The 12,332-nt window shown below is 39.0% G+C and overlaps 1 protein-coding gene across 3 annotated transcripts in view; it reads left to right on the forward strand.

Moving 5' to 3' along the window:
• LOC124166931 (midnolin) overlaps positions 1–12,332 on the forward strand; it is an 87,992-nt gene that overhangs the window by 15,381 nt on the left and 60,279 nt on the right. For all 3 annotated transcript variants that reach the window (XM_046544648.1, XM_046544655.1, XM_046544664.1), the window contains one exon: positions 8,153–8,209. In XM_046544648.1, coding sequence (XP_046400604.1) covers positions 8,153–8,209 — 57 coding nt within the window. The remainder of the gene's footprint in view (positions 1–8,152; positions 8,210–12,332) is intronic.

Here is a 12,332-nt window from a genome sequence, read left to right on the forward strand (position 1 = left end):
GAGGTGGATGAATTCTGTTATTTGGGAAGCAAGATAACTAGTGACGGGAGAAGCAAGAAAGAAATTATCAGCAGAATAGCCCAGGCGAAGAGAGCATTCCACCAAAAGAGAGACCTGCTTACAGCGGGAAACTTAAATATGGAAGTAAAGAAACAATTTATAAGAACCTACATCTGGAGTATGCTCCTATACGGAAGTGAGGCATGGACAATGGCCGCAGCGGAGAAAGCAAGGATAGAGGCCTTTGAAATGTGGTGCTACAGAAGAATGATGAAAATCAAATGGATCGACCGAGTAAGTAACGAGGAAGTCCTAAGAAGGGTAGGAGAGAAGAGAAGCGTCATGAAAACCTTAATAAGAAGACGGAACAACCTTATAGGCCACATCTTGAGACATGATGGCCTGATGAAGACAATCGTCGAAGGACAAGTGGAAGGCAAGAATGGAAAAGGAAGACCCCGAACAAAATATATGGAACAAGTAAAGAGAGATGTGAAAGAGAAGAAATACGTAGGTGTGAAAAGATTAGCTGATAGGAGAACTGAGTGGAGAGCTGCGTCAAACCAATCCTAGGATTGTTGACCAGTGATGATGATGATGATGATGGAACATACTTCGCATTCTGGCTTCTGCGGTGGTACAATGGATCGACTAAATAATAAATCCCGAGAGTGGGTGAAAAGAAAAGTCTCCTTAAAGCCCTTAGAAGACAACAAGAATACTTTGTCGGCTACATCATGAGACATGATGCCTGCTGAAGACTATCGTCGAGGGACGGGTAGAAGGGAAGGGGCGTCCCCGAATGAGTTGCATAGGACAGATTATCAAGGATGTTGTGGAAAATAAATACCTCTCTATTTAAAGGCTGTCAGATATGAGAGCGGAATGGAGAGATACGTCAAACCAATTACAAGAATACTTGATGTTTTAGTTTCTACGAAATCAAGTTCTCGTCAGTATTTCACACACTTAAACTAGTTGTATTGTTTTTTTTAATTAGGTATACGAACACCTGTCTGTATTCTGCTGGGCTCGATAGTGTCTCATTCATGTAGAATCCCAAAATGTAACAACCAACTCCTCCCCATCATTTTAGACTTATGTTAGCTCTTCCCTGGGCCCTTTTGTCGTAGGCATTTCATTCTTATAGTTTTTGATAGTTCATATGGGACGGCCTTGTTGTGCCCTCGGAAATTTCATCTCAAATCAGGCAGAGGGGTGTCGGGTGACAATCATCGACTTCTCTGAAAGTTTTATATGTGAAAGCAGTATCCTTAAGATGAATTATGGTCACTTCATCTCAGATCAGAGCCAAACTGTTGTAAAGTTAATATCCTTTGAACATTGCGGAGTCAGGCCTCAGTGAGTAAACAATGAAAAATCAAATAATGCTATTGACTAAGTGACAATGACCAATTAAGCATTGGTTAATCTTTCATTTTGAAGAAAATTCATTTATGCTCATTCATACATAACTTAAAAGTAATTTTTAGTAATAATAAATAAAAAGGACTTCTTTTAACAATAAAAATTAGTAATTATTTAACTAAATATTACTGAATAAAGCCACCTTTTTGCTTTAAATTTTCTCAGTGGTTAGTTCAAATCTACTGCTATCAAATAAAAAAATAAAATAGGTAGTATTTTTATTATTTTTTTAGTCGTGTCAAAGTTAGGCATGTTTTCGACCAAATTCACTCCTGTCGTACACCAAAATTGCATACCTACATAAGGGAAAAATGATGATTTATCCACTTAGCATGAAAAATGGATAAAAAGTTCATACCTGAATCATTGTTTACTTCACTAATCAATATTGTGTGCTTCCATGGCGTCAAATGTGTGCAAACACCCACTGCTACTAACTGGAAACACCCAATGAGGCAATTTTCGGTGAGCATTTTTCATTGGAACTTCACATAAGTCTTTAAATTTGGGCAACCTCTAGCCATTCGATGGACCATGTGGATGCAGAAACGAAGCACTGTCATTCTCTTCTAATCGCACTGCAGTGGTTTCAGCAAACTACCAGATTTTTCTTTCGAAAACACACCCAATGAAGACGTTCATGTAGGGATCTTGAAAACTCTTATTTCTTTATACGTGAATTAGTCAGTGTCTCAGCCTGTATTCATAGGTGGTTTACAGAGCGACCAACATTTGTCCCATGTCTGTTAATAACCCAGACATGACAGCTTTTGACAGCTTGTACTGGTGCCCCTTATGCCCAATCATTGTTTTTTTGTCTAAATTGAGCTAGTTTATCACCTAGAAAATGCAAAAGTTTCATATTAGGCAAGGATTTACTTACAGAAATTTATAAATGTGAAATGTGTACTTCATGGGAAGATAATATCTCAGCACCTTTTGATTAAGCGAAAAGTGACATGTGAAATGAAAATTGAGTGGCCAAATGAAAATTTTAGCACTCTTTTCCCCAAGTTATTCAAAACAACATGATACGGCTGCTGTTCCAGGTTCAACTAAACATGGAAATCTCTAATCACGCAGAGCTAAACAACAACAAGGAATACGGGTCAATGCTGATGAATACCATGGTCATCCTCTGCCAGTTGAGCATATCAATATTGCCATCTCATTTTACTTGGATGATGACCAAGATTGCTCTAGTAAACGTTATTTCGTTAATGTATTTGTGCAAACGAGTGTGCGTGTTTATGGACAGTACTTTCTGTGTGATCCCTTTCCCCATTTTCATATTGAAATATGACAGCAATGACACTAGTGTGGCAGCAATTGCGGAGCTAGCAGCGCTAAAACTTTACCCCTTGAATGATCTCATCTCTTTGGTTGACTCCAGTTTATTTAAAACATCACTTTACCCCTCCCTTCCACACTTATTCACTCCTAAACTGACCACCTCGGTCTCCTCTGGCCCTTTGGCTTTCCTTTAATACATTACTTAGACTAAGAGGTACCTAGCACAATTTTAATATATTTGTCAGTGATTAGTTTATTTGCTACGTTTTCCGTTTCCCAGAGCACCCTTGAAATTGATCGCAGGCTTTCCCGGCGTTTGAGGATCTCCACGACACCCTTGAAATTAGTGTTACAATTTGGATCTTGGCTAAATTTGCTGTGCGGCCACCGTGAATGTTTTTCTATGCATTTGCTTGGAGTAATATTATCCATGCCGAAATTACTCTTTTTACTATTGATACTCGATGAATTATCCATTGAATTTTCTTTTGGAGGGCACGAAGATCGTTTTCTAGTCCTTAGCTTGCTGTTCGTTCAATGGCATCGGCCGATGTCTCTCTCGACCCCTACATCAGAGTTGGGACAGGCACCTTTCCATGCCATTGACATGTTCTTCATTACACGTGACACAAATTCGCTGCGCGCTTCGGCAGCTATTTCGGGACTGCTTGTTACGCCGCGGAAATCATTCTAAACCTTGCCTCATTTGTGAACGGTGGTCTAACTCATCCTCTCGCCGTCGTTTGTAATGAACCTGAGTTTATATTATCTCGTAAGGATTTTTAAGAATCACTTACTAAGAATTACTTCGCCCTCCGGTTGTGTAATATAATCCAAGTGTGATTGTGTGTTTTTCTTATGAATTTTTTGCCATATTATAGGTCGCTTTATACTTGGTGTATATAATTCGACGATTTTATGGTGCTCCTTTTATTTTCCCACGTCTGATGAAGCCAAGTCATGCACTGGGATCCCCTCATTAAATGATTTTTTGCGTCCTTAATTGTTTTTGCTAGGGAATTCTCGTAGGTATATAATCATCTTCATGAGTATGCTCTTAGTATGTTGTTACAAGACCGTTCAACCCACTATTGAAGTGTGACTTTTATCAGAAGTAATACCCCAACCAAGTTCACATGTTAGTACTGTCTTTTGGTGGGCGAACTTGTGATAGTAATTTCGAACCATATTTCTAACATATTCACATGGAGCCGTAAATTACGTCATTAAATTCTAGCCACTCTATATAACTATATTAAACAGAGGAGATGGAGTTTGAAAAGGGCAACTCTGATTACTGGGAGTATATCTTGGCAGTAAACTTTTGACTACAGTACTGTTGAGTGCAGGGCGCTGCCAGGAATTAAGGCTGGGGGGGTTTAGGTGCAACTAATACCTGGGTATGTGGTGGTATGGAATACCCGACAGGATAAGCGGTAGATGCGATATTACTATATTGCGGAATTTTAAGATAAACAGTTTAAAATGGTGAGTTTTACTTATTTCTGAGGGATATTTTATTAATCCTTGCACTATTCTATCAGTAATATCAATCCAATTAAGTAAAATGGATTAAATTTAAAAATTTTCTGAGCTCTGGGGGGATTTAACCCCCAAAACCCCCCTCGCTGCGCCACTGATTGAGTGAAAGGTAGAAATCAGAGGAGGAGTAGGCTGTCAGATTAAGACCTGTCAGGTTTTGACAGGTCTTAATTTAATATAATTCTAATAATTGGGAGGAATTTATAATACTTATGATCAATTAAGAGAAAAAGTTTTAAGAGTTGTATCCTGGATGACTGTGATGGCAGCCACCTCTGACTGCGGTTATATGGCTACTTGAGATTAATAAATTTTTTTGTCGATGAAGTGCAAGAGAATAGCAGGTTGGCGAGTGAGGCATTTCCCTGGTCGCTTGTTCCCAGGGAATAGGTCGACCTCCCGCTAGCTCCCGCGATCGGATCGTTCGGAACATCATCCCAGGCAGTATTCCGTGGGAGGATGTTCCTTACTGTCCCGGAGAAGGCTGCTCGCTCGGTGGAAGTTTTTCCGCCATCGAGCCCGTATCGTTTCGCCTCCCGGTTCTCCCGCCCGTTAGCCCTGGCTCTTTTCCCGTTTGTTTTTCGGGGTCCCGTTTGCCTATGCGAGGTCCCCGCTTGCTCTCTCTCCCCCCCCCCCTCCGTCTTCACCCCACCCCCTATTCCTCCCATCCTCTCACTCCTGGGGGCGCTCTGCGCGTCCCTCTCTATCTCCTTCCGCCCCACGCCTCCCCCACTCCGCTGCCGCGTCCGCTGCACCCACAGGCAGCCCCGGCGTCTCGCAGCCGCCGTGCTGACGCTTCCCGTGGCGTGTTGCGAGCCCCGTTGAGCTCTTATCTGAGTCCGGGCGGTGAAGCTCTCTCTCTCTCACCCATTTTCTGCATCGGGCACGGGCCCCGCACTGCGCCTCCGTATCGACCCTCCTCCCCCACTCCCAGAAGCCGTGGCGCCTCCTATCGTGAGGCAGCGCCCGGTGCGTGAATGTGGTCGAAATCCTTTTTATCTATCATTTTGGGGGTGGTGGTCAATCGAGCACACCTTTTAGAGGCGTTGGGTTGAATTAGAAATTTGTTTTAATGCGTGCATACCAATTTGTATTTGATTCAATAGCCAATAGAAATCTTGCTTCCGTCAGTAATATGACTGTAAAACGGTCGCATTGGGTGAAATGGATAGTGAGGAATGTAGAAAAGAATAAACGTTTTTATTCATTTTTTCCGCGTGATGTTTTTACTTGATCGTCCCAGGTTAAAAAACGCACGCAAGCACAATGTACTTGAGGATATTGTTTATTCTTCTTTATCTTTTACTTTGTGTCAATTGAACTTTTATGTAACATTTTATATCACTAGGATATTTAACCCACACCGTATTGTAAGTCTAATTCAATTAGGAATCATGATAGAAAATTAGGAGTGATGGAGATTTTTTTCGTAGGTAAGGAATTCTGCGATTAATTGCCATGTTTGACTTGATTTTCGTGAGAATAGGATAAATTTATGTTGTTATGACTAAAAATATGGCGAACTTGTGGGTTCTACTTCGGTCAGTTTTCCCTCTCGCAGAATAGGCATCTTACCATATTCCTAACAGTCCTCGCTATTTGATTCTCTGTCTTGTAAGATGTTAAAAGTTTAAACGAAATCATTATGTTGAGCTTAAAATGAGAAATTGGTAGGAAATGTCATACGAATTCCTGAAAGGAACTATCCATCTATGGTATATTTTCCGCTCTATATGGATTATTTACTTTCATTTCATTAACCCACACAGAATGTGCGCTGTAAGTTTATAACATTGTAAGAGTACAAAGTGTATTCCCTATGTGATATCCTGTACATTTCTTCCACGAAAAGTAATACCTCTCCTTTGAGGTACTGAATTACGCTTTGATCGAAAATTTTCGTTAAATCTTGTTTTCTATCCTTCTTTCGTCTTTCACATTTGAAAGTTGGTTTGCATTCATATACAAATGAACTTGTCAGACTAAAATTTTTGTGATTCGTTTTCGACCTTCTATTAAAAAAAAGAACCTGTGATTAGGATCATTTCTGTCCCGTCAGCGCCCCTCATTACATTTCCTTCTTACCAAACCGAATGAGAATTAGTTATCATGTACAATACTCTATAAACAGAGAGGAAAATCTTGTTTTCTCGAAAATAATTCAGCCTCTCTACTCATAGTTTAAGATTTCCTGTTCAATAGTTTTATATTACATTACTTATATGTTTTTCGGCAAATATTTCCGCGTTATGTCGCTTGATAAGCACTTCTCGTTTAAATGTAAGTTCATTCAATTGTAAGGTTCTGTAAAAATACGCTGGGACCTATCAAAATAAATGGTAGGAATGCCTGAACTACTGAAAACTTCTTAGGGTATAATTTGCGGCAGGCCCGAACGCGATAGATATGGAAATGGTTTTCTCGCTATGAGTCGTTCAATTCGGTCCGGGTAGTAATGTTACGTTTTCAATTATGTATTACATAAGAATTTTTTTGAGTCTCTGTAACGAAATTAGATGGTGAGAGCTAAAGGTTTTCAGAGTCAATAAGTGACACCATTATGTCCATGCACTGCAGATGAATGTTTCTGTCATTCCATAATACCAATGATATTATGGTTCCTTCCTATTTAGTTGCGTTAAGATAATTCTTCAACTTTCAGTGATGTAAAATGAATGTTTTATGGGCATCAGCTGATTAAAATTATGTCTTACGGCATGGATAAGTTCCTTTTGTTAATTATTTATTCTGAATATGGCGATGATGATAATGCCGTGCTTTTTTTCTCAAAGGCTGTAATGACCATATTAACCCTCCTTTGGTCACAGCCATTTTATTTATTGTGAAATATAATTCATCTTAAACTTATATGGGGTAATGGATTTATATTTTCTGAAGCTTTATCTCCAGCACGTGATAATTTACATGATATCCAGTCGTTTTCATTGCGACATTGTTAGTGTTCCCATATTCATATGATTCAGTGTGAACTAACAGCAATGAAAATACATCTTGCTGGTTGCATTCAAAGGTATTCCCCTCTTTACGTTACTGAGGTATGTCTCCAATTAATTCTTCTTTATCCGTGTCAGATTTATTAAGTCCATTCCGAGAATAAGTTCAGAACGTATTTTTAGTCAAGCAATGAAAAGTTTAAAGTAACTAAGCAAAGTTGCGGAGTCGAGTAATCGCCGGTCGTGTGCGTTCTGTCAACACCAAAAAACAAATGCTGCTGTAGTCAGCCTTAGTTTGGAAATAGTCATTTTCATTCATTTTAAATAATGATGTTTGAAGACTGCACGTTGTGAAAAATTATACTTAGGTGAAGTCTTTCTTAAAATCTTCTTTGGAATTAATTCAGCCAAGTTGCATGCAATTTCTCGGTTTTGGGACCGAATCTCAACGGCTCTGGATCTAGTGCATTGGTTCCCAAATAGTAGATACTGATTTACTGCGTATTTGTATTAATATAAGCGCATGAGTGTGTGCGTTCGTGCTAGTAGTTCTTCTTTTCAGTGTATCTTTCCCCAGTACGTATTTTATTTTGGGATCGGCTAAGCCCTGTTCATTTTGTCTGCCTATTTGTCGAGATGACGTTACCATTTCTTCATGCCTGCTCAAGCGGTGTATCGTTTGCAATCCAAGGCTCTTTAATTTTAGAAGTAGATGTAATTGGTGAAAATGAAACTTGTTCTCGCCTTGAAAGATTATATTTTCATTTTTCTACCGTATTTTGGCTTAAGGGAAGGAAATGTCGTAGACGAGTGCCTTAATGGCATATAATACTTGTTTTTTTTACAGATTATCAAAATACAGATCGCCTGCATGTGTACTGTCGTTTATTCTGTGTGATTTGAAAGCCTAATTAATGGTTTTTATTTCTTTTCAGGCGCAGAGACCGGAACAGAGTGTTATGCAGGCACTAGAAAGTCTAAATGATTCTCAGGTGAGCATTATTTACTGCCAAAAGCATGTATATTTTAAGAAAGTTCATGAATCTCACTTTCCGTGTTGGGCTATGGATCGTGTGGTTTCGGTTTGAGTTCGGGATTGCTATTGGGGTGACACGCTTTGTGATAAGGGTTGTTTAGGAAGTCCACGAGGATTTTTCATAAAATAAAGCGTGTATGAGAGTATTTTTGGTGCATTTCCGTTTATTGATGCCTGGTAAAAAGTTTCATTCTGTTGATGGAAAAAAAAAAATATATATATATATATAATATATATATATATATAATATATATATATACAGAATATAATAACAGAATAAAAATATTATGCATTTGTTGAATTTTCACCAATAATTTATCTCCCAATGCCTTTTGATTTCTTTCCACTTTGATTTTCCTGGTGGTGCCAGTTTAAATTCCTGGAATATTAGTAATGGGTTCATATGGAAGTTATTTGGAACGTTAGTTGGGATTTTTTTCATTCGAAGAAGGAATTCTCTGTTCGTTTTGAGAACTGGAATAGGCCAGCTAATTAATTTCCTATTGAAGAGATGAGCCCGACTACTTGTACGCTAATCAATTTGTGCTTGACTGCATGGTTATTAGCGCTATTGATAGTAGGTGAGAACGTCTCCTCTGTTAGTCTATAGTTCGTTGGAACGCCTAGGTTATTGTGGAAGAACTTGACCTCAAAATATACGGAAAGACTTGAATAACTAGCATGCAACCGGTATTTATTGTCATGCTATAATTGGAGTAATATTTACCCTTACTTTATTACACTTTACATTAAACCTGAGTTTATATTAAATTATCTTTCCTTATAGATGATTAATCACAATTCCTCTTTTCATTCTTACTGTCTAAGCTCCGAGAAGTATGAGTTATTAATGGAAGAAAATCGATATCAGAATATTCATTGAAATGTTGTGCGTCACACACTTAGCCATTTAGCAAATCTGCAGAGGCGTAATAGCTGTGTCCAGTTACTAGTGATTAGTTAGCATATACGACTTTCTCATGTTTCTATTAAATATTTAGTATATTATCTTGTAATGTATATTATAGGTTTGATCGCTTTATAGCCTTTCAATTGAAGCGTTCCATTTTTCTGTGATGCATTGAGGTCAGCATTGATCTCATGTCATCGTGTATTGTCTGTTAGTATATTTACCTGGGTTTTATGTTTTTTTCCTCACCTTTGCCATTTTAGTTTCAGTTTTTACGTCTATGTCCCTTTGCCCCTCCCCCTCCCCCAGTATTAATACTTTGTCATGTACGATTTAGTGAGTATTACTATTGAACAAATTCGATTGGGATTTACTGGGTTATACTTTAGTTTTTAGCGTGATATCATCCCATGTTGACGACCTGATCTCAATCTGTTGTAGTACGTGCTCCTTTGTGGCCAAGAGTAATTAGCGCAATCCTTTTCGATCCAGTATTGGGGTCATTTTCGACGCTCGGTGATTGGGGTGGATCGTTACTCGTCTTGGGGTAGAGAATGACCGTATTCAGAGGTTTATATCATCGGTTGTTAATATCTTTGTATCAATTCTAGCAATAATATGGTATTTATATTTCGTTAACTTGATTATTCTTAATGGGGCAAAAACAAATCTTTGTGTGTTTTTAAATTCATGAGATTCAGATTTTATTCTATAAATGCAATTATGGTAATAGCTTCTCTATCCAAGCTAAAAATAGAACCATACATCGGAATTTAAGCGTGGAATTTATCTTCATGCGGCCTTGTTTATGACATATTAGTGTTGAGGTGTGTCATTGATAGTACTTCTGTGGTGTAAGTTTGGTTTTTCTCTGCAATGAGTTCTTCAGGCTCTCATGTGGTAACGTCTCACCCGATCAGCCCTATAACTTAAAGTTACGTTTCGTTTCCCCCCGCAGCCCACGAATGAAACTCGTAACCCACTTTTGTGTTATTGAGCATCTGGAGATTTCGTCAACGCTCTTGGGAGTTCCGCTTCCTTTTTAGCATCCCACGGTAGAGAGTTTTTCTTCTTTTACTTGGCATAACTGTTCGTGGTGTGTACCTCATGGAACTTTTCTATACATATTTTCCAAACTTTTATTGTTATCGTATTCATTCATGCTTTCTTTTATTTTTTCGGCATTTAATAAACCATGATTAAACTTTTTTTAAGAATCTAGCTATTGTAATTATTCACATTTTGAAGTTCATTTTTTGAGTATTCAGTAAGATATTTATTTAACGTGCTTGATTTCCCTTAGGATTTGTCCTGGTCTAAGATTTAATTTTTGATTCGGATGCAAATTAGGAAGTTCTCTGGAAACTCCCGATTTTGATGCATTTGTTACCATATCTCCTAAATTAAGTATCCTCTGGTGAAATTATCTCTTCCCATTTCTCATGAATTTCCGTTGTATTTGTGCTATATGCATTATGTTCCTTATGTTCGTTTTTTGTATTTCGATTTAATTGCGATGTTAACATCGGTGATGCCTTATTTATGCAGATTCGGGCCCAAAATTTACCTATTCTTCCTGCACACCAAGCCGCCGAGTTTTTTGTTCGTAGGGAACAATAAGCCGGACCAGCCGTTGGCCTACATAATGCGTTACCGGAGTCGAGAAGACAGGATTCCCGTTAGGAGTGCGATCCGTGCCGCAGACTCCAGCGCTCGCGTCCGCTGCTACCCTCCCCCCATCCTCAACCTCCATTGGCCCTATACTCTTGGCATAAGTGGACCACGCATAATCCTAATACTCAACCGTTCACTCACGATTAACGACATGCCAGTGCTCGATGGCTTGCCTCTATCTCGTCTGATTAGTAATTCGAGCGAGTCGGGAGGTATGATTTTAGCGGTTTGTAAATCAGTCGCTGGTGTTGCATGGTTTTGCTAAAGAGTTGAGGTGGCATTGGAAAATGGAGGTCGTTCCAATACCATGAGCAAATGAAACTTTGATATAATGCGTATTGAGCTGCCCTCTACCTCTGTATTCCGTTTCCTTGTGGCGAACGATCTGTTTTCGTTGTATTGCGTTGATGATTTCTATTACTTTCCGAAGGTTCTTCATGCGTTACATAAATCAGGCTTCTATCAGGATGCTGTTGATTCTTCTATTACCGGTCTGTAATGATGACAGGGTGTTATGAGATGTTTTCAATTTTACATTTGGGCTGGAAGAAAGCCCCGTTTGATAACGTGGTGTTGAATAATTTCTCGCAGTTTGCTGTTCCGCTTTAGTCGTTTTATGACTGATCTGTAGAGTCATGGTAGCGTTAATTTGGCGGACGTATTTTATATCACCTGGTATTAAAATTTGCGTCCCAGATAGGTGCAAACGCTTTTCTCTTAAAGGACCTCGGATCCAAGTTCAGGAGACCGTAGTTTTTCTGTTATCTTACTCGTTGGTATAAGAGTGCTTTTAGAGGAAAGGGCACCGTCAGTCGAAATAGGCGTTGAGTAATCGGACCTCATAGTCGCACTAATCTTATCTCTCTGCGCTGGGTATTGTCATGCTCCCTTTCCATCCGGCGAAGCGGTGGTTACGAGATTGTCATATGGTAGGGTTTAGTGAGAAGCCAATTGGGATGCAGAATGACGGTTGGCCTCTTATTAATTTCATGGCTCTATACTTTTTTAGAATTATAAAAATATATTTTTTCGCTCTGGCGTACTTGAATCCTATTATCTCATTTTGTATCCAAATAGACCGCATAATTTATTCTTTTACCTGTTTTGTTTGCTACTGATTGCAGTGTTCATCATTTGAGGATTCAATTATTATACTTCGTTCGTATTCTTTCAAGTATCTTCCACGATGTTAAATAAGGACATCTTTCATGCCCTTTGATATCTGGCGCTCTACTGTGTCACTCCTTCGCCATAATTCTAAAATATCGTCCATTTGTAGACGGACGGACGGAATGAGACAGTGATTATCCGTATATCTGCTTTAGCGGTTGTTCGCATCCACGTCTTCGTTTTTCAGTGTCAGTGTTAGAAGTTTAGTAGCTGTTAGCGCCCTCTTGTTATAAGATTTTAAGCTGAGCAATATATCGTGTGTTTCGATTCGACATTGAAGCGTAATCGCGCATCCTACGAGACCGGTTGTCCAAAAATCTTCCTT

Source organism: Ischnura elegans, chromosome 1 (assembly GCF_921293095.1).
Source record: "Ischnura elegans chromosome 1, ioIscEleg1.1, whole genome shotgun sequence".
NCBI lineage: Eukaryota > Metazoa > Arthropoda > Insecta > Odonata > Coenagrionidae > Ischnura > Ischnura elegans.